This window comes from Myotis nattereri (genome assembly GCF_964212035.1).
Source record: "Myotis nattereri genome assembly, chromosome: 3".
Taxonomy (NCBI): Eukaryota; Metazoa; Chordata; class Mammalia; order Chiroptera; family Vespertilionidae; genus Myotis; species Myotis nattereri.
The window spans coordinates 215,673,080-215,699,709 of NC_138077.1; the positions used below are offsets into that span (position 1 = coordinate 215,673,080).

The 26,630-nt window shown below is 67.0% G+C and overlaps 2 protein-coding genes across 8 annotated transcripts in view; one reads left to right on the forward strand and one right to left on the reverse strand.

Annotated features, from left to right (window-relative positions):
* Positions 1–6,379: 6,379 nt before the first annotated feature.
* FAAP20 (FA core complex associated protein 20) lies at positions 6,380–10,212 on the forward strand (the record flags this gene model as incomplete). The annotated part of the gene is made up of 4 exons (XM_081088278.1): positions 6,380–6,441; positions 6,664–6,796; positions 6,881–7,170; positions 8,918–10,212. 4 exons carry the CDS (start codon positions 6,380–6,382, stop codon positions 8,988–8,990), a joined length of 558 nt encoding a protein of 185 aa, XP_080944404.1. The 3' UTR covers positions 8,991–10,212.
* Positions 10,213–10,335: 123 nt separating this feature from the next.
* Positions 10,336–26,630, reverse strand: part of PRKCZ (protein kinase C zeta) — a 60,285-nt gene continuing 43,990 nt past the window's right edge. For 4 of the 7 annotated variants that reach the window (XM_081088274.1, XM_081088277.1, XM_081088276.1 and 1 more), the window contains 10 exons: positions 25,662–25,850; positions 22,345–22,442; positions 17,693–17,779; positions 15,880–16,015; positions 15,638–15,725; positions 13,785–13,904; positions 13,355–13,434; positions 12,971–13,060; positions 11,659–11,774; positions 10,336–11,026 (listed from right to left, as the gene is read on the reverse strand). In XM_081088274.1, the coding sequence (XP_080944400.1) occupies positions 10,939–11,026; positions 11,659–11,774; positions 12,971–13,060; positions 13,355–13,434; positions 13,785–13,904; positions 15,638–15,725; positions 15,880–16,015; positions 17,693–17,779; positions 22,345–22,442; positions 25,662–25,850 (1,092 nt within the window). In that variant the 3' untranslated portion in view covers positions 10,336–10,938. The remainder of the gene's footprint in view (positions 11,027–11,658; positions 11,775–12,970; positions 13,061–13,354; positions 13,435–13,784; positions 13,905–15,637; positions 15,726–15,879; positions 16,016–17,692; positions 17,780–22,344; positions 22,443–25,661; positions 25,851–26,630) is intronic. The other 3 variants (XR_013995815.1, XR_013995816.1, XR_013995817.1) reach the window with 1 other exon arrangement.

Here is a 26,630-nt window from a genome sequence, read left to right on the forward strand (position 1 = left end):
CGGCTTGTTCAGCTAAGCACCTACTTCAGCCTGGCCGACGTGGCTCAGGGGCTGAGCGTCGACCTATGTACCAGGAGGTCACGGTTCGATTCCGGTCGGGGCACAGGCCTGGGTGGGGGCTCCGTCCCCAGTGAGGGGCGTGCAGGAGGCAGCTGGTCAATGATTCGCTCTCATCATTGATGTTTCTCTCTCTCCCTCTCCCTTCCTCTCTGAGATCAATAAAAATATATTATATATAAAAAGCGCCTATTTCCACAGGCTCCATCTGGGCAGAAGGGAGGAGGGCAGACAAGGGCTCTGGGGCCTATGGGACCGGGGTCAGGGCTGTGGGTCAGTGAGGGGCGGCAGGGCGGACAGGGGGCCTGGCACCTCACCGTTACCCACGGGCAGCCCCACCTGCTCTCTGTGGGACTCTGTCCTCCGCCCTTCTCACTCGGGGGGGCGGGGGGGGGCCGGCCCAGGCTCCTGCCCCTGCCCTCCCTCCAGACACTTTGGCCCCCACAGGAGGCCCTGGTCTGAGGTCAGGCCGTGGAGTGCCCTGCCCAGGCAGGGTTGTGCAGTGTGTGCGTGTGTGGGTGCGCGGGGGGTGGGGGCCCAGGCCAGGTGGAGGAGTTGATCGCCCCAAGTTGAGTTGTCACCGGCCGCCCTATGACCTGCACAGCGAGCGGCAGGCGCCCCGCCCCCCAGGGCTTGTGGACCCCAAGCTCTAGGCTCGCGGGGACCTGCTCTCAGGGGGAACAGGCGGGTGTGGGTGCAGGGAGCCGAGTCCAGGGGCTCTTGGGAGGAGACGGGGAGAGGGGGGCGTCCCGGCAGCAGGGCCCCCGCAGAGGGGGTGGACAGGGTCATGAGAGGCGGGTGGCAGGAGGGGAGCAGGGACAGGAGCCCCTGTTCACCCCCAGGGGCCTGGGGGGGGGGCTGAGTCGCTGCTCTGACCCGGGAGGCCCCTGCTGCGGGCCACGCTGGCGGCTGGGGTGGTGCGCCCCCCGGGGCTGCGGGCAGTGGCCGAGGGTGGCGGGCGGTGCGACCCAGCCGCGGTGCCTCCACTTTCCTGCCGGGACGACTGAGACCAAAGGAGGGATCGATGGGAACCAGATGAGGCTGTTTTGCTGGACACTTTGTTCCCGGCCCCGCCCGCAGCCTGGCTCAGGGCTAGAGGGACCCGAGGGGAGGCCCTCGCCCGCCCAGCTCGAGCCCCTCTGGCCCGGGCAGCCCCTCCCTGCTGCGCCGGGACCCGCTGCCCACGGTCCTGCCCACTCCGGCCGCCGTGCAGGGGTTAAGTAAACAGGCGACTTTGCAGGGCGGACCCGGGGCTGGGGACCTGGGCACAGGCCGAGGGCTGCCGCCTGCCACCCCACAGACGCCGTGGGGAGGTTGCCCACCGCCCAGGCCTGGCCTTGGCCTCCGCCCAGTGCCCTCCGCAGACCGTCCACCGCAGGCCGCGCTCCCGCGGGCTCTGGCCCCGAGACTCACATTGAACTTGGACGGGCTGGCAGACAACTGCAGGGCTGAAGCTAACAACAGGTTTGGATTGCAGTCTGCTTGCCAGGAAGGGGAGAGGGGAGCGGGAGGGAGAGGGCACGGTGGAGGGGAAGAAAGCAGGCGGCAGGCGGCCGGGGACCAGCCACTCCAGGGGCCTCAGGAGCGCCCCCAGCAGGTGCTCTGCGGCCAAATGGCTGAGATGCACCTGGGGATGTGGCTGAGCCCTGCAGCCTCAGTTTCCCCTTTGGGAGCCGCCCTGGTCCGGAGGAGCGCTGGGCTCCTGCTCTGGGGCAGGGACACAGGACATGTACACACTTCACATGCACACACACTTCACATGTGCACGCCATGTGCACACACCATGTATACACACACATGCACACATGAGCACACACAAACTCACCCATGCACACACATCACATGTGCACGCCATGTGCACACACCATGTATACACACACATGCACACATGAGCACACACAAACTCACCCATGCACACACATCACATGTGCACGCCATGTGCACACACCATGTATATACACACATGCACACAACACACGAGCACACACATTACATGTGCACGCCATGTGCACACACACCACGAGCACACACATCACATACACACACCCATGTGCGCACGCATCGCATGCATGTGTGCACAGACACACAGAACGCGCAGTGTGAACAGAATGGCCGCCTGGAGCTCTGAGGCTTCGACGCCTGGTTGGAAGCTCCAGGAAGCGGGAGCAGAGACGAGCTCAGGTGTGGGGTCGGGGTGGGGAGGGCAGGAGCGCAGCCAGGACAGGACTGCCCCCCAGTGAAGGTTGGAGCCCCCAGGCTGCCCCCGGGGCGCCCTCCTCGGCTGGTCTGTACCTCCGCCCCCAGGAGCGTCGTCTGCCCTGGGCACCTGGGAGTGAGTGGGCCCCGGGCTGTGGTCCTCGGAGAGGAGCCGTGCCCCCCGGGGCCGCGGGGCCGCATCACCCTCACCGCTGCCTCTCCCGGAAGGACCCTCACGCTGGGTGTCGGCCCCACCAGCGCAGCAGGGCCCCGTCTTACCCTCTTTCCAACACGAGGAGGTGCCCCGTGGCGTGGGCTTGGGTTCCGGCCCCAGCACCCCAACTCTGTTCCCCACAGGACGCTGCCCGAGGGGTTCCCCTCCCACTCAGGACTGGCTGACTGGCCCTGTGCGCGGGGCACCCCCGGAGGTTCTGGGGACGCGGGGAGGGCAGAGTGTGGGTTTGCCTCCCTGTGAAGTCAGGCAGCACCCGCCCCGCAATTCCCACTTGGGCAGGAACCCCAGGAGGGTGATGGGGTGGGGGAGGGGCGGGGGAGGGACAGTGGGGGGCCAGAGCCCCACCCCAGGATCGTCAGGAGCTGCCACCTGTTGGGAGGGGACTGGACACCTGGGGCAGGAAGGCCCGCATGGCTGGTGGGGGGCAGCAGCAGAGGAGACGGTGGGCACCGCCCGGGAGTGCCCAGGTCGCTATGAATGCCAGGAGGCAGGTGGTGGCCAGGGCAGGGCTTGGAAATGAGGTCCCCGTCTCTCTCAGCCCCCAGCTGCCCCCTGCCTTTGGGGCTCCTGGGGCAGGGGCTGGGGGCTGTGCCAGGCCTTGGCTTTGGCCTGTGGACCTTGGCAGTCCCGGCCGTCGACACCCACCCCGCTGTAGGGTGCGGAGCCCTGGTGCCCGGGTTCCTCCCTGGTGGGTGGTCCCTGCGTCCCAGCTGTGCCCTCCGAGCCTCCGAGCCGCCATGTTTCCCAGGCAACTGATTCAATCCAGCTTGTCTGCCTGGCGCTCACACAGCCCCGAGTGCCGCCGCCTGGCTCCAGGCGGGCCCCCCCGGCTTGGCACACGCAGGCGGGCAGGTGTGGCTGAGCGGGAGGAGGCCGGGCTTGCGGAGGAGGCGGCCCAGCCCTCGGGCACAGACCGGTGCCCGGAGTGGCTGCTGCATCGTCCCGACATCTCTGAGCTGCGAGCACGTGCCCGCTGGCCGCCACTCTCACTTGGAAATTGAAAGGCATCGAACCGTGACCTCCTGGTTCAGAGGTCGACGCTCAACCACTGAGCCACGCTGGCCGGGCTGAGGCAGGGCGTGGACAAGCCCAGCTAACCCTGGCCGGCCCCTGGAGCATCAGAGGCAGACCTGCCCCTCACCTCCCCCCCAACTCCCCGGGTAGGAGCCCGGGGAGCACCCCCCCCCCGGTCCTGGGCAGTGGAGTTGCTGGGGAGGGAAGGGGCCCTGACCGCTGGCTGCGGGCATCACCCTGATTCTGCACCGGTGCCTCTGAGGGGAGGGGGTCTGGCTCACCACCCACAAGGTCTCCACAGTGGGCGAGGCCAGAGCACATGGTGAGGGCCCAGCGCCGGGCGTTCCTGGTCCGCAGGGCCCTGCCCGACACCCCTGGCCCCTGGAGCACTTCCTGCTTGAGGGGGAGGCGCCTCCTGCAAACACTGAGATATTCTCTGTAAACGTGAATCGCGGCTCCTGAAACCTGGTGCCCCCGTCAGTCCCAGTGAGGCTCGGTGCCGGGCACCTGACAGGTGGCTCAGAACACGGAGCCTTTTAATCAAGTTCAACTTTTAAACTTTCTCCAGCCCGGCCACGGCCACAGTCACCGCCACGGCCACGGCCACGGCCACTGCAGCTCCCAGGGACATGGGATCCTAGGACGAGGGGGGCTGCCAGGGCGCACATGCTCCTGCCCCACCTCCTGACGGTCCCTGTGAGGCCTGGGGGGGCAGGTGGCAGCTGTCGGAAAGCACAGCGAGGGGATGGGGCTTCCTGACGGCCCGCACCTGCTGCGCCGGCTCAGGGCGGCCCCGCTCCCTCTGCGGAAGCGCCCCAGGCCCCAGGCTGCAGGTCCCCGTGGGGAAGGGGGGCTGTTAATCCTCAGCAGCCGGATGAAACCAGAGAGGAGAAGCCCAGGCTGACTTTTACGTGCTGCTCGGGCTCTGCCCTCCCCAGAGCGCCAGGCCCCCAGGCCTCTGTGCCACCAGCGCAGGCCTGGCCTGGGGTCTTGGCAGTCCCGGCCGTCAACGCCCACCCCTCTGGCATCCAAGGAAGACCGGGGGCCCCTTCCATGAGAAAGGCGAGAGCGAGGCGTCCTGGCCCTAACAGCCCCTGGGGCCTGCACTGCCTGGGGCACCGGCCTCCGCCCAGCCCAGAGCCCTGGTCCAGCTGAGGCCCCTCTCTGCTCCCGTCCTGCCCTGTCCCTCAGCAGACAGGCCTGTGAGGTCCGTCGGGGAAGGGGCCAGAGTGGCCGGCACGCGGAGGACCCTGGCGCTTCGTTCCGGAACCAGATCAGGAGCAGCGGCTCCTCACCAGGCGTCCCCGCAGCCTCCCAGCCCGGGAGCTGGGCACACACTGGCCGCCACCGCGAGGCTGGCAGGGCCGTCCTCCGCCTCAGCGAGGCCTGGCGCCGCCCTCCTGGATATCCCCGTGGTGACACTTCCAGGACAGGCTCTGAAGCCAGGGCAGCCGGGACCTGGGCAGGGAACCCCGGGCACAGCTGTCGGGGTCCTCGGTCGGCTGGCACCTGCCGTGGCCGGAGCGGGGAGCCCCTCACCGTCCAGGGGCCTGAGCCAGAGCTCCAGCCATAGCCGACTCACTTGCTGAGGGGCTGTCCTCCAGCCGCCGGAGGCTCTGCGGGGGGGGGGGGGGAGGGGGGTGGCGCCTGTGTCGGGGTCTCCAGGCCCGTCCCCGGCGCAGGCAGGTGCTCAGAGCGGTGTGGAGGCCGACCTGTGTCGGAGGAGGACCGTGCACTCGAGTGGCCTGCACTCGGACGGGCCTGGGCCGGGGAGCCCAGACGTGGGGCTTGGAGGGGGGAGGGCGCCTTGGAGAGGGGCTGGGGTGAGGAGGCTGGGACAGCGCCCTGGGAGCCCCTGCAGAAGTGGGTGCAGAGCAGAGCCCCACTGCTGGGCTGGGGAGACAGACAGCTGCTGTGTCCACATGGAGCAGCCGCCCGCCTCCCGCCCTTGCACACCGTCCCCGTGTCGCGTCCTCATCCCAGGGCCACCTCAGGCCCACAGGCCGGCTCTGCCAGGTCGGGAGAGGCAGAGGGTGCCTGGGCCTCTGCTGCCACCAAGTGGCCATCCAGGGGTGGCTGGGTGATGGGCCGCCCTGAATCAGGGGAGCCCCTCCCAGGCCCCCCAGACTCTCCCCCAGGTCCCGCAGACCCTCCCCCAGGTCCCGCAGACCCTCCAGGCTCTCCACCCCCAGGCCCAGGCCCTGGGCTGGCCACCTGGGCTGTCACCTCACCCCGGTGGGAAGGCCAGCGGGGTCTGCAGAGCTGGAAGCTGAGGCTTGGCTGTCCCAGAGGCGGGAAAGGGGTGAGGTGGGGGTGGGGGCTCTGATTGGAGGGGATGGGGTGGGAGACCCAGCGTGACTGCCTCTCTTCCTCCTCCTCCTCCTCCTCCTCCTCCTCCTCCTCCTCCTCCTCCTCCTCGAACCCCTTCTTCCGCGGAATCATGGTTCCTGGGGGATAGGACGCCCCCCCACACTCCCGGGCCCGCCCTGCGGCGCAGGAGGGAATCCGGCCTCAGTCTCCCTAAAGGTCGGGGTCGGGACACTTTCTGCTCTGACTGTCACCGAGGCCAGGGCACCTCAGGGCCTGCGGGCAGGCGGGGGCGGGGCCAGTGTCGGGCGGGGGCGGGGCCAGTGTCCGGACCAGGGGAGGGGCTAACACCGGGGCGGGGCCAGTGTCCGGATCAGGGGCGGGGCCAGGGTCCGGACCAGGGGAGGGGCTAACATCGGGGCGGGGCCAGTGTCTGTACCAGGGGAGGGGCTAACATCGGGGCGGGGCCAGTGTCTGTACCAGGGGCGGGGCTAACATCGGGGCGGGGCCAGTATCGGGCGGGGGCGGGGTCCACCGGCATTTCCGCCGGACGCGCGGGCTCCGGGAAGCATGGAGGCGCCGCGGAGGCCTCGGTTTCGGCTGAGCCGCCGGAGGCTGCCCTCCGGGGGCGGGTGAGGCCGGGGTGTGGGGCCTCAGGGGGGCAGGTGGGAAGTGGGGAGCACCGGGTGGGCGGCCCAGTGTCCCTCCCCCACGTGCCTCCTGGTGCGCGCCCCGGCCCGCGCCTCCCCCTGGGCTCTCTCCCCGCCCCTCCCGGCTGCCCCGTGCCCCGCACTGACTGCCCCCGGCCGGTGCCCCCTCCGCTGACCCTCGATCCCCCACCCGGTGCCGCCCAGGCCCCCGAGGCCCCGCGCCGGGCCCCTGGAGGACAGCGAGCGCGCGCGGCTGTGGGCCGAGATGGTGCGCACGGCGAGCGCGGACCTGGGTGTGGACGGCGAGCTGCCGCCGCTGCCCGCCTTCCCCGCCGAGGTGCGTGCGCCGGGGCCGCGGGTGACGGGGCGCGCGGGAGGGGGGTCCTCTGGGCGGATCGCCGCTGAGCACCCCGTTTCGCAGGAGCCCAGGCAGGACCCCGAGCGCGCCGCGCCCCTCGAGGCCTTCACCGTGGGACCCGAGACCTTCCCCTGGACGCCCTTCCCGCCGGCCCCGCGGGGAGGAGGGGGCCCCGGCTGCGCCTACCGGCTGCTCCGCGGGGCCGGCGGGCGCCTGGGGTCCCCCGCCCCGTCGCGGCCAGGATGCCCCCCGCCGGAGTCCCGCGAGGTGCCCCGGGTCCAGGAGCGGCCGGCGGGGGACAGGGCACAGACCCTGCAGAGCTGCCCCATGTGCCAGGTCGACTTCGCACCCGGGTGAGTGCCCTGCCCTGGGCCTCCCCCCTCCACTGCCACCTGCGACCAGCCGTGTTTAAGCCAAGAGGTGCCGGAGCTGGGCTCTAGACTTTCCACGTAACTTATTTTGTAAAAGAAATGTGTTTTTATTGACTTCAGAAAGGAAGGGGGGGGGGGAGAAACATCAATGATTAGAGAACCATGGATCGGCTGCCTCCCGCACTGCATCGATCCCACAACCGGGGCAGGTGCCCTTGGAATCGAACCTGGGACCCTTCAGCCCACAGGCAAACGCTCTATCTGCTGAGCCAAACGGGTTTTAAAAATCCAACATATATTGTTACTCCAAGTTCTCAGCAGGGAGTTGGAATCCAACTTTGCTAAATTAAACTGCCCGGCTGTGGGCTGGGTGTCACAGCGGAGGGCACAGCGGTGGGAGTCATGGGGTCATGGTGGGGGGGAGGACCTGGGCAGGCTCTGGGTCGGGTGCAGGGAGTGGACAGCAGGGTTTAGACTGGACCTGCTCCCGATTTTGCGTGGCCTCGTCCCTGCACTTCCAGAAGCAGAAACGGTGAAGGGTGACACAGGGCCCTTCCAGCCAGTGATCAAAACCCACAGAACAAAACCTGCACAGGAAGCTCTCAGACACGATTTCTTTCCTTTTCTACTTTTAAGGGTTTTTTAAAATTGACTTTTAGAGGGAGAGGGAGAGAAACATCTATGTGAAACAAATCAGCTGCCTGCTGCACACCCCCTACTGGGGATCGAGCCTGGAGCCCGGGCATGTGCCCTGACCCGGAATCGAACCAGCAACCTTTCGGTGCCCTGGACGATGCCCCAGCCAACTGAGCCCCTTGGCCAGGGCGGACATGGTTTCTCACTCAGAGATGAAACCCCCGGCAAAAGTCAGAATCGAGGCTCCTCCCGTTGTCTGACATTTTATTGGAACCAAATCTTTCGAGTCTGGTGTTGGGGGGAGCTCAGATGGCACCCCTTCAGCATCCCCTGTCCAGGTCCAGGCAGCATGGAGGAGAAGAGAGGAGAGGGCTGGTGTGGGCGAGGCGCTGTCCTGGGGGCCAGGGGCGGGGGTGGGGTGCTGTGACCCTGCCCCTCGTGTTACTGCGAAAGGTCGTCCAGAGCAGTTGCTGCGACTCTGGCTCCCGCGATGGGCCTGTCCTGGCCGGAACACGGCCAGTTGATGGTTGTGGTCCTGGCAGCGCCTTGGCCAGGAGGCCACTGCGGGCAGGGAGAGGGCGCCTGGGCTGCCCGCAGACCTCCTCCCTGGCGTGGCCACGGTGTCCTCGGGCCTGCAGGGCTCCTGGCGTCTCCCAGCCCCTCGATGGGCTCTGCCACTGCTGGAGACCGGCCTGACCGGGGAGCTGTCGGGCCTCCTTCCTGCGTTACCTTCGTGGGCAGATGGGCTCTCGGCTCGGCTTCCAGCAGCTGAGCAGGGGCCAGTTCCCCAGGGGCTCAGGGTGCCCCGGCCTCGGACGCAGGAGCCTGAGGATGCGTGTCCCACAGGGTCTGCCGATGTCACCTGTCCAGGGCGCACTCAGCGCCTCTGACCCGAGAACAGCGCGTGGAGAGGCCGTTCCTGGTTGGGGCGACCCCTCCTCCCAGACCTCCTCTCGTTTCTGACGGGCCAGGGAGACCCTCGGGGTTTCTCCGTCCTCGCGGAGGGCGGGTGTGCGCAGTGGAGGCCCCGGACGGCGGCCTCCGTGTGGCCGCGCCTCCCTCCCGTGAGTGACCGCCCGCCTTTCCCTGACAGGCTGGCCCAGCTGGACATCGACAGCCACCTCGCCCAGTGCCTGGCGGACAGCACGGAAGACGTGGCGTGGTGACAGCCTGCACGTCGCTTGCCAGGACCACTGCCCTGCACGCAGCCCGTGAGAAAGCCGAAGCTACACGTTTAAATACGTCACCGTGGCCTGGCAGGTGTGGCTCAGTGGTTGAGCATCGACCTGCGAACCAGGAGGTCACAGTTCGATTCCCAGTCGGGGCACAGGCCCGGGTGGCGGGCGCCATCCCCGGTGTGAGGCAGGCAGCTGATAAGATTCTCATCAATGATGTTTCTACCTCTCCCTTCCTCTCTGAAATCAGTTAAAACATATTTAAAAAAAACACACAAACCTGCTTCCTGGGAACACTTAAGGAAAATAACCAGAGTGGGCGCTTTCATGAAGGTCTTTAATGCTGTGAAGGAACAGCGGCCACGGCTGGTGGGCGAGTGTCGGCCACAGCAAAGCGGGGGCCATGGCCCTGCTAGTTGTAGAAACCACAGGACGTGGCGACCAGCCACGGGCTTCTCCAAACCTCAGGCCAACGCATCCTCCACCTTCTTTACTTTATAAAACGGCTGCGTGTAGCTCCCACCACCGGCACGGCGCTCCCCACACTGTCCGCATCAGCCAACCCGGCAACCGAAGCGAACCAACCCTGACGGGTGCCTCCCGCAGACACATCCAGGGCCCGGTGCTGCCCTCGCGGCACCCGGCGCAGCGCCCTGCGAGGAGGAAGGCGCTCCCTGGCGTTCCTGTCACGGGTGCCCTCCCCAGGCCACCGGCCCTGGCCAGTCCCGACCGACCGCTCAGCTCCGATCCCGGCTCTGCTGCTGGACACCCGCCGGTGGGGACAAGGCCTGGCCGGCTCTAGGGCTCTGCCCTGTGCTCCGGGTCTTGGTCGGCGTTTCCTGGCGACACGGGGTTGGGTGGACACAGGTCTCCATGATGCATGAAGGCTGCTCTGCAACTCGGGGCGGCGGAGGCCCCGGGTGGGGACAGGGCAGAGCCTCGCGTTCCTGCCGTGGTTGCCCCGAGCCTCTTGGTGTCGCTGCTCCTCCCATCCTCTCCTGCCCCAACCGCCAGCCCCGCCCCACGGAGGCGCAGAGGGGCCTGGACGCCGGGGGACGCGGTGTCCAGCTAACGTGCTAGGGACTTAAGAACCCGTTAGATTCACCTCTTTCTAGAAAACCTTCGGTTTGGCTTGCACGCGGCGCCTTAACCCGAGGAGGAGGGAGCGGGACGCCGCCACCGCGCAGGCGCCTGCGGTTCCGGGTCCTTCGCTCTGCGCCTCGTCCGTCACACACGCGTCTGAACCGTCCTAATTCTGAGCATCACCGGAACCACCGGCACCGACAAAAACGTGCCCCGGATCTAACACGTGACACAGACATCAGCAGGCACTGCGCAGTGTTTGCAGAAATATATTTGAGCAGATTTAGTTTCCAGTTTCCTTGTGTTTTTGGTCTGCTGCTGCTCCGGCGAGCAACACGCTTGCCTCTCCGCCGTCCGGTGTTCCCGGCCCGGCGGGCGCCAGCGGGACCGGAGGGGCGGCAGCGCCAGACCACACGGCTACTCACATGCTCAGTAGGAAAATACTTGTTAAATATTAACAACAGGAACTTACCGGGGCTTAGAAAACCTTCCACAGAGTCCTGGGCCGCGGGCGCCAGGCCTCCCGTCCCGCCCGCGCAGTGCGCTCCCGCGGCCGCGCAAAGAAGGCAGCGGGCGCGACACCATCGCACGTTTATTCCTCGGGCTTTACGGGCGCGTCTCCCGGCGGCGCGGCGGCCGTTTCTGTGGAAAGTGTGCACCTTCGAAATCGAGGGCCCGTGTCTCCCTCGGGCGCGGTCCCCGCGGGCCTCCGTGCCGCGGGCACAATGGGCAAGTTCTCCGGCGGGCGCGGGCCAGTCCGCCCGAGGCGCCGGTGCGGGTCGCGGCGTCCTCCCCGGCATGCATGCGCGGCGGCCAAGGCGCGGGTCATCCACAGGCGTGTCCACGGCCCGACGCCTCACACGGACTCCTCGGTGGAGAGCAGTAGCGGGTTGATGTACTCGAACCCCTCGAACTCGGACTGGTCGATCCGCTTTATGACGTCCCTGCGGGCACCGGCGGAGGCTCGGCTGCAGGGGTGCCCTCCGCCCCCACCCCGGCCCCAAGCCCCACAGAGGTCCCCGCGGCCCCGCCCCCACGCCCCGCGCAGGACAGAGGTCCCCGCGGCCCCGCCCCCACGCCCCGCGCAGGTCAGAGGTCCCCGCGGCCCCGCCCCCACGCCCCGCGCAGGACAGGGGTCCCCGCGGCCCCGCCCCCACGCCCCGCGCAGGACAGAGGTCCCCGCGGCCCCGCCCCCACGCCCCGCGCAGGACAGAGGTCCCCGCGGCCCCGCCCCCACGCCCCGCGCAGGTCAGAGGTCCCCGCGGCCCCGCCCCCACGCCCCGCGCAGGACAGGGGTCCCCGCGGCCCCGCCCCCACGCCCCGCGCAGGTCAGAGGTCCCCGCGGCCCCGCCCCCACGCCCCGCGCAGGTCAGAGGTCCCCGCGGCCCCGCCCCCACGCCCCGCGCAGGTCAGAGGTCCCCGCGGCCCCGCCCCCACGCCCCTCGCAGGACAGGGGTCCCCGCGGCCCCGCCCCCACGCCCCGCGCAGGACAGGGGTCCCCGCGGCCCCGCCCCCACGCCCCGAGCAGGACAGGGGTCCCCGCGGCCCCGCCCCCACGCCCCGCCCGCGGGCTCACTCGTCGTCGGGGGTCAGCTGCACCGGCTCGCTGGTGAACTGCGTGTCGAAGTTGTCCAGGCCGTAGTCGTCGGTGATCTGCGGCTGGAAGGGCGGCAGCGCCTGCTTCTTCTCCAGCTGGGGACACGCGAGGGGTCACGTCAGGGTCCCCGTCCTCGGCGGCTCCACGGACCGCGACCGGGAGGCACACGGCGTTTCCACGTGTCCGAGACCCGAGGGCCCAGCGCAGCGAGGACGCGGAGCCGGCAGACGCCCACCCGCTGGGGCCGCGAGAGGGAAGCGGGCCAGCCGGTAACGGGGTGAGCCCAGCGGCACCCCTGGGCGCATTCTGGGCCCGCAGCCACAGTTCTCACAGAAACGAGGGGCCGGGACACTGATGCCCGTGAGCTTTCGGGGAGCTTCTGGGGGCGTGACAACGAACACAGGTGCTGCCAGAGGAGCCGCTGAGGACACCCCGTGCTTGTGCGGAACCGCGGGGGCCTGGGTCCTGCCTGGAACCTCCCACCGCCCGCGGCCACACGTGGATGGGCCCCTCCCCACCCACAAACGCTGACCCACGTCCTGTGTGTGGGAAGTGCCCACGGGAGGGACACGTCCATCACCCCAGAGCGGGGCTCTTTTAAAAAAAAACAACACAAAACTTTAATTGATTTTAGAGAGGAAGGGAGAGAGAGAGTTAGAAAAATCAATGATGAGAGAGAATCCTTGATGGGCTGCATCCTGCACGCCCCCTACTGGGGATCAAACCCGAAACCTGGGCATGTGCCCTCGACCCGAATCGAACCTGGGACCCTTCAGGCCGACGCTCTATCCACTGAGCCACACTGGCTAGGGCTGCGGGGCTCCCGTCAGACCCGGTTCAAGCTGAAGTTCGACATTCACTTCATTAATATAATCTGTTTTCCTCCAAAACCTCACATTTTAACGGCCCTACTTCGTAACTCCGCAACCGCGTGGATGTCCCAACACATGGGGCTCCTTTCTCCTTTAAGACCAGGAACCACGGCTGAACTCGGGCGGCTTGAACCCCTGGGCTGCCTCCCGCGGGTGGGCGCCAGGCTTCCGAAAACAAACCCACACGGAACCAGAGGACGCACCTTCCCCCGGGACCCCGCACAGAACCACCAAGGGGGCGGTCGCCGGCCAGGACACCCCACGGACCCGGGCAGCATGGCCAGGCGGTGCTGGGCCAGACCCCCTAGGGGCCTATGGGTCCCCCTCTCCCTGTTCTGTCACGTGGGCTCCAGGTCACCCCCCAGCCCCGCCCAGGGCAGCGCCCGCAGAAGGGGGGGCCCCATGCCACGGCGCCTTACCAGGTCCCAGTCGATGCTGCGGAAGAAGGCGTGAGACTTGATGTCGGAAAACCCAGTCTGTGGCCGGCAGCCGAGCCTCTCTTTGGGGTCCTAAGGGTCAGAGTTCAAATGAGGACGGTCAGCCCAGAGCAAAGCGTCCGGCAGCCCCCGCTCCTGGCCAGCGGCGAGGCGCCAGCAAACTCCCCGCACGGGCCCTGCGGTGTCTAATTCCGCCGTTCTGTTGGGTCGCGGGGTAAGAGTCGCTGGGTCCGGTCGAGCTGGACGAGGAGGCGGCTCCCACCCGCCAGGCACCCAGAGCCCCGGGCGTGACCGAGCCGGTGTGGAGCCTGGCCCCGAAGGGCGCGGACCCGGGTGGCGGCGGCGGCGGCCCGGCCGTGAGCGTACCTTGTTCAAGAACCCCTTCAGGACGTGGGAGGCCTTGACGGAGAGGAACCGGGGGATGCGGATGGGCTTCTCCAGGATCACTGCGAAGGGGTCGTGGTGAGAGGCCGCGTCCCGCCAGCGTTCCCCGATCCCCCCGCCCCCCGTCTGCTGGGCCCGCAGCGAGGGAGCCCGGGCAGGGCCCCGGGACCGTCCGACAGCCCAGCAGCGTCTGCCACCCACAGACCCGGCACCCGTGGCCCAAGGTGTTCATCCCGGGTGAACCACGGTCCCCAGGCCCTTCCGCACTCGGCCACCAGAGGGCGCTGCGGGGACAACCCCGGCCGGGCGCAGGGGCAGGTGCCCTGGGTGGCAGGGAGCCCTCGGGGGGCTGGAAGGGGCAGCCCCCGCCCCGCCCCCCGGGTCTGAGGACGGGGACCCTCCAGCCCCCCACCTTGGAACAGGTAGTCTTCCGTGTTCATGTCGGGGTTGTCGGTGATGATGTCGAAGGGGGAGCGCCCCGCCATCATCTCGAACATCAGGACGCCCAGCGCCCACCAGTCCACGCTGAACCCTGGGGGAGCACAGCCCATCAGCCGGGGCGTCCTGGGTGTAAGTGTCCCGCCCTCCCCGCCCGCGTCCGGGGGGCGTCTCGGGTGTAAGTGTCCCGCCCTCCCCGCCCGCGTCCAGGGGGCCGGTCTTTCCTGCTTGCAGGCTGCTCACCGCAAGGCTGGGGACCCCGACCTGGCTCTGCCCTGGAGTCTGTCACCAGGCCTTGCAATCCGCACTTGACCTCCAAGCACACACCCCACACCCCTCCCCCCACAACACACACACACACCACACACCCCACGCCCCTCCCCCAACACACACACACACACACCACACACCCCACCCCCCACAACACACACACACACCACACACCCCACGCCCCTCCCCCCACAACACACACACACCACACACCCCACGCCCCTCCCCCCACAACACACACACATACCACACCCCCCACAACACACACACACCACACACCCCACGCCCCTCCCCCCACAACACACACACACCACACCCCCCCACACCCCTCCCCCCACAACACACACACATACCACACCCCCCACGCCCCTCCCCCACAACACACACACACCACACACCCCATGCCCCTCCCCCCACAACACACACACACCACACACCCCACGCCCCTCCCCCCACAACACACACACACTCATACCACCCCCCCACACCTCCACCCACACATATACACACCACACACACACTCATAGCACACCCCAACCCCCGCCCCCCAAACCCCCGCACACACACATCCAGTTGAGCCGATGGGTGGGACAGCAGTGCTCTCTCCTTCCTGCTCGTCCGAACGGCCCATCTCTACGACACTTGCCTACAGGTTTTCTACGCTCACTGTTTCGGCTTCGTGGTGGAGCACAGCTGACCTGTGGAACGTCTGGGGGGGTAGGGAGCCCACTGGAGGTTTGCGGGGTCTCTCCCTGAGGCCAGCGACCTGCCCCCCCTCTGGCTGTGACATCAGGGTAGCGGCCCCCAGCGCTGCCCGCCCCCTTCCAACGACAGAGAAACAGCTTAGGAATGTGAGACGGCACATCTGGGAGACGCTTCGTTGAAAATGCCGGCCCAGGCCCTGGCTGGTGTGGCTCAGTGGATAGAGCGCCAGCCGGCGGACTGAAAGGTCCCGGGTTTGATTCCCGTCAAGGCCACATGCTGCAGGAGGCAGCCGATCAATGATTCTCTCTCTTCGTTGATATTTCTATCTTTCTCTCCCTCTCCCTTCCTCTCTGAAATCAATAAACACATAAAAAAATTTAGGGAAAAAGAAAAAGAAAAAAAATGCCGGCCCAGGCCCCACCATCTCCCGTCTGCTCCCCCGAGGGGGATGGGTGGAGGCGGGCGCAGATCTTCGGAGAGGAGAGGGCAGGTTCCTGCATCGCCCTGGCGGTACCCCTGCCTCGGGGCGCCGTCTGGCTCTGCCAGCCTTTCCCTCCTCCCAGCCCTCAGGGCTCGTCCTTAAGGGGCCTCCTGCCCAGGGCCCTCCTCTGGGGTCACTCGGGCAAACACCTGAGACCACAGAGGGGGTTGAGGGGCTCAAACAGGGCAGAGGCCAGAGGGCGGCCCGGGGCTGGGAACAAGGTAAGGGCGAGCGTTTCAGGTGTAACCTGGTCAGTGAGCCTCTTCTTGGCGCTGGGTCAGGCCCTGCCCTCCCTCTCTGCCCTGTGACCACGTCCCCAAGAGGGGCTTCTGGAGGTCCCCCCGCCCCCCGCCCGCTGCAGCCGCGCTCACCGTACTCCTCTCCGCGCAGGATTTCCGGGGCGATGTAATTGGGGGTCCCGCAGAACGTGCTCGTGGTGTCACCGGGGCCCAGGCCTTCCTGTGGGGACAGAGGTGGTTACCAGGAGGCAGGTTGACCGGCCGCCGATGCGACCCTGTGGGGGGGCCGCATGCCTCGGAGAGAACCACTCGGGACCGGGCGGGCGTGAGGGGGGGCGGGCGTGAGGGGGGGCACGAGGAGGGGCGGCGCTCGCCTTGCACATGCCGTAGTCCGTCAGCTTGATGTGGCCGTCGGCGTCCAGGAGGACGTTGTCCAGCTTCAGGTCCCGGTAGATGATGCCCCGCTCGTGCAGGAAGTTGAGGGCGACGCAGATCTCCGCGGCGTAGAACCTGCGGGGGGCACCCTGGGTCAGCAGGAGCCCGCAGGAGCTGGGGCGAGGCCTGGGCACACGGCACGAACTGGGGGGGCCGCTCTCACATCGCACGCCCATGTCCCTCGGCTCACAGTGCACAGGGCCCCCAGGACCGGAAAAGACACTCAGCATCCTAATTGCCAGGGAAACGCACATCAAAACTACAACGACCCCTCCCCCGGCCATGGGGGTGGGCACCCACAAACGAACACCGAAAGCAAAACAAGTGGAAGGCAGCGTGGAGGGGCCTCGGGGAACGGAAAACAGAAGGCCCACGCGATTCAGCACCCCACGATCCAGCACCCCCACGTCTGGGGCTGCCACCGAGGAACTGGGAGCAGGGCCTCGAAGAGACACCTGCCCCTCGTCCAAGCATCACGGACGCTCGCCACGAGGGGCCAACAGCCGGGTCCCGGATGGACAGAGGGACACACAACACGTGGTCATCACACACGGGACATTGCCTTAGACAGGAGCCGAGCTGCCCGGCCAGCAGGCCCAGCGGCTGAGCGTCCACCTGTGAACCAGGGGTCAGGGCACAGGCTCCATCCCCAATAGGGGGCGTGCAGGAGGCAGCCGGTCCATGATCCTCTCATCACTGTTTCTCTCTCTCTCTCTCTCTCTCTCTCTCTCTCTCTCCCACTCCCTTCCTCTCTGAAGTCAATAAACATGTATTTTAAAAAATTAAAAAAATAAACATACTTTTTAAAAAGCCAGACTCAGAAGGCAGAGGCCGTGATCCGCTCCCAGGGGGCCCTGGAGGCTCAGGTCCCGGGAAGAGGAGACGGTGGTGGGTGTTTAATGGGGACGGAGTGTTCGTTGGGAAGATGGAAAGTTCTGGAAAGGATGGCGGTGCCGGCTGCAGAGCGCTGTGAAGGTGCTCGGTACACCTGAGCTGTGCGCGGAGCGGTGAGCACCGCACATTTTCTGTCCTTTGCGTTTCACCAAATCAGAAAAAGGGGAGCGTGGGAGGGTGCGATTTGGGTTTATTACCTGCCTTTCCCCGAAGGCTACGGCCACTCCCGGGCACGGAGCTCTGCCAAGTGAGGACCCGAGGGAACAGGAAACGGAGGAAACGGGGAGCGCGAGGGTTCGGACCCGGGGCCGCGGAGAGGAAGGGGCGTCCCTCCCGCCGGTCAGAAAGCACAGCGACCCCTCCCTGTCTGCGCCCGCAAACCCCTCAAACCCCGCGAACCCCGCTCTGCGGCGCCGGGAGCTCGGGCAGCACCCGCCCCACTTGGGGGATGAAAAGGCGAAACAGCAGCTCCTCCCGGAACCCGCTTCCCTGGAGGCTCCACGCGGGAGAGCGGGGCACCCGTCCCCCAAACTCACTCCTCTAGCAGCTCCCTGCTGACCTGCTGGAGGTCCCCGGCTGACCCCTGGCTCCCCACAACAACCCCCGCCCTCGAGCCTGGCCCCCCCAACGAGGCCACCCGGCCCCTCCCACCTGCCCCCAGCCCCTCCCACCGGACCGCCCCAGAGCCGCCCTGGCCCCTCCCACCTGTCATCAGCCCACCCTAGCCCCTCCCACCTGGTCCTGGCCCCGCCCACCTGGTCCCTGGGGGGCCCCCTCCGCCCCTGGCCCGCCCACCTGGCCCTGGCCCCGCCCCTGGCCCGCCCACCTGGCCCCCGGCCCCGCCCCCGGCCCTCCCACCTGGCGTGCTCCTCCGGAAGCTTCCGCTGCCGCTGCATGTGGAACATGAGGTCCCCGCCGTTGACGTACTCGATGACCAGAAACAGCCTGCGGGGAGGGCGGAGGCTGAGACCACAGGGACCGGCACCCTCCGGGGTTCCAGGCCGGCCGTGGCCGGGTCCCCTGAGCGGCTCCTGGGTCAGGGCGGAAGCGCTCGTGGGCTTTGGGCGGCGGTCACCCTGGGCGGGAGGGGGCCCCGCAGGAGCCCGGCCGAGCCCGAGCGCACAGCACGAACTGGGGCGCTGCTCCCGCACTGACGTCCCCGAGTCCCGGCTGACAGCGCACCAGGCCCGGAGAGACGCTCAACACCGGGTTGCCAGGGAGACGCGGGTCTGGACCACCCGCAGGCGGGCGCTCAGCGTGCTGACCACAGCTCCCGCACTCCAAGCGGAGTGGGTCGGCCTCGGGGGAGAAGGAAGAGGCTCGGACACGCGGGGACCAGCTCCGCACGCGGAGGAAAGGCCACCAGACGATGGCCAGGTGCGCGGGCCGGGGGAGGGGAGGACGAGGCGGTGAAGGACCCTGGCCGCCGAGTGATGGGCTCGGGGAGGGGACAGTGGGCGGGCGGAGGAGAGAGGGTGGAGGCCAGGAAGGGGGGGGCTGCAGGCGCAGGATCAGGGAGGGAAGGAGCCGGTGGGACTGTGCCCAGGCTGTGCCCAGTGCAAGGACGACGGGGGCAGCAGGCCTGGGGTCGGGGGTCAGTGCTGCCCCGGCCGCGGCGACTCTGGGGAGTGGTCGAGGGGCCGCTGGGGTCAGGCCCAAGCTGCCGGGTCCTGGGAGTCACAAAACATCGTGTCGTCAGAGGCGCACGTGTCTCCGGACGATTCACCAGCCGGTTCTTTCCGGATAAGCTCTTTGTCTAATTGAATCAGGTCCCGTTTTAAAAATTAAATTCCCACCCGGTTTTCCAGAAATACCCTCGGGTTTGTAGGTCTCGGCTCCACAGGGCCCGGGAGGGAGAGGCCCCTTCTTTCTGTCCCCGTGTCCATCCGTCCGTCTGTCCGGAGGGCGGGCTCGGAAGGAGAGGCAACTGCCGGGGACCAAAGTCAGGCAGGGCCATGGGAACGCAGGAAACAATGGACCCCCAGGAGGAGGCCAGTGGGAGGGGCCGCCTGGGGGGGGGGAGGGGGGCTGCTGCCACAGGGACCTCGGTGCCCCAGGGACCTGCAAACAGCACCTCCCAGTAAACATGCCCGTTCCTCCTCCTCCTGGGCAGACAGGGGGGTGCTCCAGCCCATGAGGGAAAATAAACAGCAAAACAGCAACAAGCAAAACCGCAAGCAGCACACGGACGGATGGACGTGGGCAGGAGGGGCAGCGCAGACAGCGCACAGGGTGGCTCCTCCGGGCACCTCTCTGCGTGTTAAGTTGTGTGAAGTGCTTCTGTGTGTGTGTTGAGAGCTGTTATCTCATGTGGTTTCTGACATTCCTTACAGCAGTTTCGGGTCAGTGCGGACCAAGGAGCCCAGGCCTGGCCCGAGGGAGGCGCTGTCCTGGGAGGGACCCGGCCAGGCAGGGTGTCCGGCTGGATGAGGAGGCGGCACCGTGGCCTCAGCTCCACACCTCGTCCAGGTCGGGCCGGGGACGTCAGGCACCAAGTCACCACCTCCTTGTGGGGCGTGCACCCCAGCTCCTCCGTCCCCAGTGACAGGCCCCCAAGCGTCCTGTCCCCAAGCCGCCTCCAGTCTGGGCAGAAACAACCACTCAGTCCCCTCGTGTGTGTGTGTGTGTGTGTGTGTGTGTGTGTGTGTGTTGGGGGGGTCCCCCAGCGACAGGAGGACTAAACTCCGGGCACAGGGCATTGGGATGGTGCCTAGGGGCCGCCAGTCTACGCACTCGACACAGAAAAAAGCCCTGAGACATCCCCGGTGCCCAGCCGAGCCGCAGTCACCACAAAGACGCGCGTCTTCCACGATGGCCTCGCGCCCCGGCCGCCAGCCTGAGGGTCCTGCTCTGGACGCCGGCGCGGGCTGCGTTCCCGCTTGTCAGGGGCCCAGATGACAGCGGGCACAGGGGCCTCTGAGCCGTCACCAGGTGTCAGAGAACAGAGCAGAGATGACGTGCCGCCCACCTGCCACCTGTCACTCACACCGCTCGGTTCTGTGTTAAACTGTGACGGTAACAGGCGCACGCGTCGGCAGTGCGGTGACTCACGCGCCCACGGAGGACCCATCAGCTGTCGGTCTCGGGTGACTGCGCCCGGGTCACGGCCTTCCGCCTGTTCGCAGCCACACCCCCGCCAGCGCCCCCTGTCACCACGCTGCTGAGGGTCGACTGGGCGGCCCGCTCTGGCACACCGGCTCCCTGCTGTCCCCCGCCCCCCCGCCAGGTGGCTGACCTCTCCCACCCAAGGCCGGGCCCCCCACCCTGACTCCCACCCCACCCACCCCCGGCCTCGCCACCTCCCCGGGCGGGCACTCGGGCACCAGGTCCCTCCCGTCCAGCGGAAGGCGAGTCTCGGCGCCGTTTATAAGGAGACAGAGCAGCGCGGGGCCGAGTGTCCCCAACACGGTGTGATGGGCGCCCTCGTTGTTAAAGAGCAAAACCCACCCCGAGTAGGAGGTGGATGGAGGTGAAACAGCAGCAGCTCAGCAGCAACTGGGTCTCAGTGGTGCCCTGTGCCTGGGGCCGGTGCCCTGGGGCCTGGGCTGGTGCCCTGTGCCCTGGGGCCGGTGCCCGGGCTGGTGCTGAACCGCAGTCTAATGCGCAGGGGGTGGGGTTTACTAAAAACAGTGATTTTGGCCATGATCTTTGGATCATTTTCCTGAAGCAGCTTAACCGGAAGCAGTTTCCCCGTCTGGGCAGCTGCGTCGTTAATTTTAATTTGCTGCGTCTGGAGGGCGTGGCTGACTGCAGGTGTGAGATGTGGTTTCCAAGTTTACTTGGCACTCACACCCCTGTGCCGGCTGGAGCCACCTGGGGACGTGTGGTGACACCAGTGCCGGCCGTAAAGACGGGTGACCACCGGACCCCCTCATGCCATGAACTTACCCAGGGCCTGAGGCAGGCCTCCTGCTGTCCCTGTTCCCAGAGGAAGCTGGGCCCAGGGAGGGCACCCCGGGCAAGGTGGCACGGGCGGGGGAGGAAGGGCGGGAAGTGGAGCCGGTGCCCGCCCCAGAGCGGCTGCTTGGACTGATGGTGTCTGCAGGGGACGTGGGCGCTGCCCGCATGTACCCTCGCCAGCTGTTTCTAGGCACCTTCCTGTGTGCAGCCACTTCCCAACCTCAAGTCAAACCCGCGATGGACACCGGGTGCCGATGGACACCCGGTGCCGTCGGTCTGGGAGGGACCCGCTCCCCCTCCCAGCAAACCCGCCCTCGTCCCTCCCACCTGGTGAGTCAGCAAAGCCGACAGGCGCTCACTTCGTTTCTGTACCAAGAACGTGACTGCGCCTTAGACACCCCGGCCCCCTGACACGGAACTGCCTCTGTGGGCGCAGCTTCTATTAAACCACACAGTCAGCCCAAGGATGACGCCCTGCCTGGCCGGGTCCCTCCCAGGACAGACGGCACCGACACAGCTCAGCCCCGGATGAGTCTCATCACAGCCCACGGGCCTGGTACTCGGGACACAGCCCGGAGCCCGGAGCCGGCACCTCCCAGGGTGGCCGCCCGTGCACACCAGCTACGTGGGGCGGCCACGGTGGCTGCTGAGTGCTGTAAGGCCCGGCCTGGGGGAGTAGGGGGGTGGCCCGTCTTCCTAGGCCACAGAAACACCTGACGGAGGAGTCGCTCCAGCTCTGCCTGCCGCACGGGAGGCACCGGGAGGCGCCGGGACACCGGCCCCGGGCCTGAGCGCGGAGGCTTTGTGCTCGGGCGGCGGTGAGCGAGGCTGGGACCCTGGCCCCTTTGACCTCCACGCCTACAAGTGAGTGGAGTGCACGTCACCAAGCACCACAGCAAGTGCTTTTCTGGACTCCAGTGAGGGGGTGGGCTTGGGGCGCCCTCCTGGGCCCATCCCCACAGGAGCCTGCGGTCGGTGCTAAATGGAGGCCGGGAGCCAGTGCGCCGAGTGCGACTGCGACCGAGGAGGCCGCCTGTCACTTCCTGGCAAGCTCCGGTCGGGCAGCCGGCCGAGGCGGACAGAGCAGGCCCCGGGGAGCGGCCACAGCGGCGGGTCCCGCCCGGCAGACCGTGCGGAAGCCGTTCAGAAAGTAACCGGGGAGCCCGGAGCCAGGGAAAGACTCCAGAAACACCCGGCGGAGGAGTGGCCCAAGCGCTGCCGGACCTGCCGCCCCGGGAGGCACCAGACAGGTGACCGCCAGCAGCAGGTCACCCGCATGCCGTGTTCTAACGTCCGGCTCGGCTCCGACGCGGGGCTGGCAGCCTGCGGTGCCTGGAACCCGGCTCCTGGAGGCTGTGGCGGTTCAGGCAGGAGGAAGGGGAAGCTGAGGCAGGAAGGAGGTGGACTCTGCGACCAGGGAGGGGCCAGCACAGGTCTGGGGAAAGGCCACGGCTCTGCGCTCAGGGGAATGAAGTCACTGAGGTCCGGATGAGTGACATTCGCTCACCGTGACAGCAGCCAATGAGAACGAAGCTCGGCAGACAAGCCCGACCCCACACCTAGCACTGGGAGCAGCCTGCGGCTCAGCGAGCAGCGGCCCAGCCTCCTACCTGCTGGTCGTCTGGAAGCAGGAGTGCAGGCCGACCAGAAAGGGGTTGCTGGACGCCTGCTCGAACACGTGCTTCTCCGTCTGCACCCAGTCGATGTCCTGGAACAGAAGCCAGGGGTCAGGGGGCTCCTGACCGCCCGCAGGCAGCCCGGGGAGAGGACGCTGGCTCTCCCCTCCGCTCGTGGGGAGACAACACAGAGAGAGAGAAACGCCATTTAGAGATGGGTCAGCACCATCACCATCTCCAGTCCCATCAGCACCTTCCCCACCATCATCACTTCACCATCACCATCACTGTCACCCATTACTAGCATCGCTACCTCTACCACCACCACCACCACCACCATCACCATCGTTTTCACCATCATCACCACCATCACCCATTACTATCATTGCCACCTCTACCACCATCATCGCCACCGCCACCGCCACCACCACCATTATCACCACCACCACCACCACCACCACCACCACCATTATCACCATCATCACCACCATCACCATCACTTTCACCATCATCACCCATTACCATCACTGCCACCTCTACCACCATCATCACCACCATCATTACCATCACCGGTTACTATCATCGCCGCCTCTATCACGATCACCATCACTTTCACCACCATCACCATCATCACCATCATTACCCATTTCTATCACAGCAACCTCTACCACCACCACCACCACCACCACCACCACCGTCACCAGCACCATCATCCATTACTATCATCGCCACCTCTACCACCATCACCATCATCACCACCACCATCATCTTCATCACTATCTCCACTGTCATCACTGTCATAACCATCATCACCATCACCTCATCTCCATCCACCACCACCACCACCACCACCGGCGGCATCATTCTCCATCACCTATTGCAACTGTCATTTACCACCGTTTCTACCACTGTCCCCAGCTGTGTGTGGCCTCGGCCACAGGCTCTCTCTGCTCCCATGGCCGCCTTGGGAGGCGGTATCATCCCTGCTTAGGGCACGAGGGAACAGGTGGAGGGTTAAGCAGATTCTGGAGTCCCACGCCCATCCCCCAGCACCGCTCCGCCCCCAGGGCTGCCTCTCCCGGTCCTTGCTGGAACCTGGGGGAAGCCCCTCTTCGCTCCGCCTGCAGGAGACCCCTGGGTGGAATGGCTCCAACCCTGTCTGTCCATGCGGAGGTCCCTGCTCCTCCTGTCCCGAGCTCCAGACTTGCTCGTGCAATGGCTGCCTGGCAACTCCACACGGCCTCCCCCCTGCAAGCCAGGCCCCCACCGAGCTCAGGGCCAGCCCCGCCATCTGCTCGCCAAAGGCAGCCGGTCACCCAGGTGCTCAGGCAGAGCCCCCTGCTGGTCGCCAAGCCTCCGCCTCCCTCCCAGGCGGAGATCAGCCCAGGTTCTTCCGCCTGACTGCCTGGCCTCCCTCCTGCCTGCACAGCCTCCCTCCTGCCCGCACAGCCTCCCTCCTGCCCCCTCGCCTCCCTCCTGCCCGCTGGCCTCCCTCCTGCCCCCTCGCCTCCCTCCTGCCCGCACAGCCTCCCTCCTGCCCGCACAGCCTCCCTCCTGCCTGCATGGCCTCCCTCCTGCCCCCTCGCCTCCCTCCTGCCCGCTGGCCTCCCTCCTGCCCCCTCGCCTCCCTCCTGCCTGCATGGCCTCCCTCCTGCCCCCTCGCCCCCCTCCTGCCCGCTGGCCTCCCTCCTGCCCGCTGGCCTGTATTCACAGTTCCAGGGATTAGCATGGGAACCTCTCTTCGGGGGCCATTAACCAGCCCACGGCTATCGAGGCCCCTATCGCCTCTGTCCAGGCCCAGGCTCACGGCCACAGGACACACCGTCTCCCCCACGCACACGCTGAGCACCCGCTGCAACACGCCGACTCCAGGGGCCGCTCTTCTCTTCTCCAGGGACCCCCTGAAAGCCCCGCCTCCGCCTCTGGGCCCAGCGGCCGACGCAGAGGCCGAGACGGGCAATGGGCCGCTCTCCCAAGGGCCTCTCCCCACAGACCACCTCGCAGTCCGCGCGCTCTCCGCTGCCGCCGTGCCGGGAGGGCCTGCAGCACCAGCGTGCAGCTGGCCAGCGGCGAGGACGGGGCCGCACCGCACCCCTCGGCCGTGAGGTGCAGACACGCCACTCACGTGTGAGCTCAGCGCTCAGGGCTCAGGGCCAGCTGGGCAGCCGGTGCCCGGCCCAGATGCACCCTGGGGGGGCGGGGGGCGGGTGAGCACTCAGGTCCAGCCCCAGCTCTGCCCTCACGCCATGGGCCGGGCGGGAGGGCTGTGTCCCGGCCGCAGCAACAGGAACCTGGGTCTGTTCTCTGTGTCTAAGACACAGAGCCTGCACCTGGTGCAGGAGAGAAAGACCCAAAGTGCATGAAGCCAGCCAGCCCAGGGACGGTGCTCAGTACCACTAGTCACTATGGCAGCGCAGCCAAGACCACAGTGAGAGGCCACGTCACACCCACCAGGACAGAGCCGACCAAACCCAGGAACAGCAGGTCCTGGGAGGACGCGGGGAGCTGTGAGGGAGCAGCTGCCGGCAGGACGGGCCGCGGCTCCTCAGACAGGTCAGCGCGGACTTACCTGTGACCCAGCAATGCCACTCCCGGTAAAGACCCCGAAGGACTGAGAACAGAGGCCCTAACGGATCCCCATGCTCCTGTGTCCACGGCAGCCGAGGGGGTCAACCAGTGTCCACGCCCGGCAGACGGGACCAACCGCAGGGGCCCGCCCGGCGCTGGAACGTTACTCAGCCGGCCGGGAAAAGGAGGGGCTCAGGCACAGGCTCCCCTGGGAGGAGCCTTGAGCACCGGACGCTCACGGAGAAGCCAGACACAAAGGCCCCGTGTGACCCTGTGCACACGGAACGCCTCGGACAGCAAACCCAGACAGAGAGCAGATGGGAGTGATGCCAACAGGGACGGGTCTCCTTGTTGGCGGATGAAATGTCCTGGCCCTGGGGAGAGGTGATGGTGGTACATTACAACATGGGGGGGGCGGGCAGTGCTAAATGCCACCGGTGCGTGCACTTCAAAGTGGTTGAAATGGCAAATTATGTGTGTATTTCACTTCAATCAAAAGAATAAAGCCCATGGAACCAGAACCAAAATTCACACAATAAACTGTGATGTGCACTCCCGTGGCTCTCCCACACGTGGTGCCACCGTGGCTCTCCCCCCTGTGGTTCTAGCTCCTGTGGCACTAACTTCTATGGAACCCCCGTGGCTCTCCCTCTTGTGGCACTCCCTCCCAGGATGCCACCCCTACGAGACTCCGTGGCTCTCTCCCGTGGCATCCCCTCCCGTGGCGCCCCACAGCGGCTCACCTCGTCGTCATGCACCAGCTCCTTCTTCACCACCTTCATGGCGTAGATCTGGTCGTTCTTCTTGAGCCGCACCAGGAGGACCTTGGCGTAGCTTCCGCGCCCGATGACCCTGATGAGGTCGAAGTCCTGCAGCCCCAGCCCCTGAGAAATCTTGATGCCGTCCATCCCGTCGATGACTGGCTTGAGGTCCTGAGGGGGGGGCGGGACAACGGAGAGGAAAGGGGGGAACTTGTGGGGTTCAGAGTCACACAGGGCATCCCAACCTCAACCAAGACCTGCGCCTGGCCCTGCAGCCACCCCTCTCGGGACAAAAGCCAAGAACTACGGGCGGCGCAGCCTTCGGCAGAAGGAGCTCGAAACCCCGGAGCTCTGGAGCTCTTCATTTCCACAGACCGCGGCCCAGCCCAGCCGCCAGCGGCCCGTGAGGGATGCGGGATGCGTGGGGGCAGCCTCGCCAGGACTGAGGGGTGACTGCAGGCTCACGTGCCCTGGGGCCGCCCAGCCATCGCTAGCTCCATCACTAGCTCAGTCTCCAAAGCGAGTGCTACCGGGAGGTGCGCAGAGGGACGGCAACCGCTCCCTCCCTCCCCGTGGAGCACCTCTGCCCAGGACCCGGGGCCCAGGAGGTCAGTGGCTCTGACCTGCGCACACGGGACCCCAGGTAGGAAACTGACCGGGACATCCGTGGGTCACTGTGGGAAGTGGGCCAGGGGCTGCTCCCCGAGGCTGTGTGGACAGAGGTGAGCGCCGGCTGTGTGGCCAGTTGCCTGCTCACGAGGGCACCTCGACGGTGCCCGTCACCAGTGCTGCCCAGAGGCCACGCGCACCTCAGGCCCAAAGGCAGGGAGAACGGGAAGGGCAGCTGCGGGTCTGCCCGGCCAGGACCCTCTCTGGCCAGAGGACCCCCTGCGACCCGGGTTTGTGAAACGACCTGGGTGTCCGGTCTTCCTCCCAGTCCTGGCACAGAGT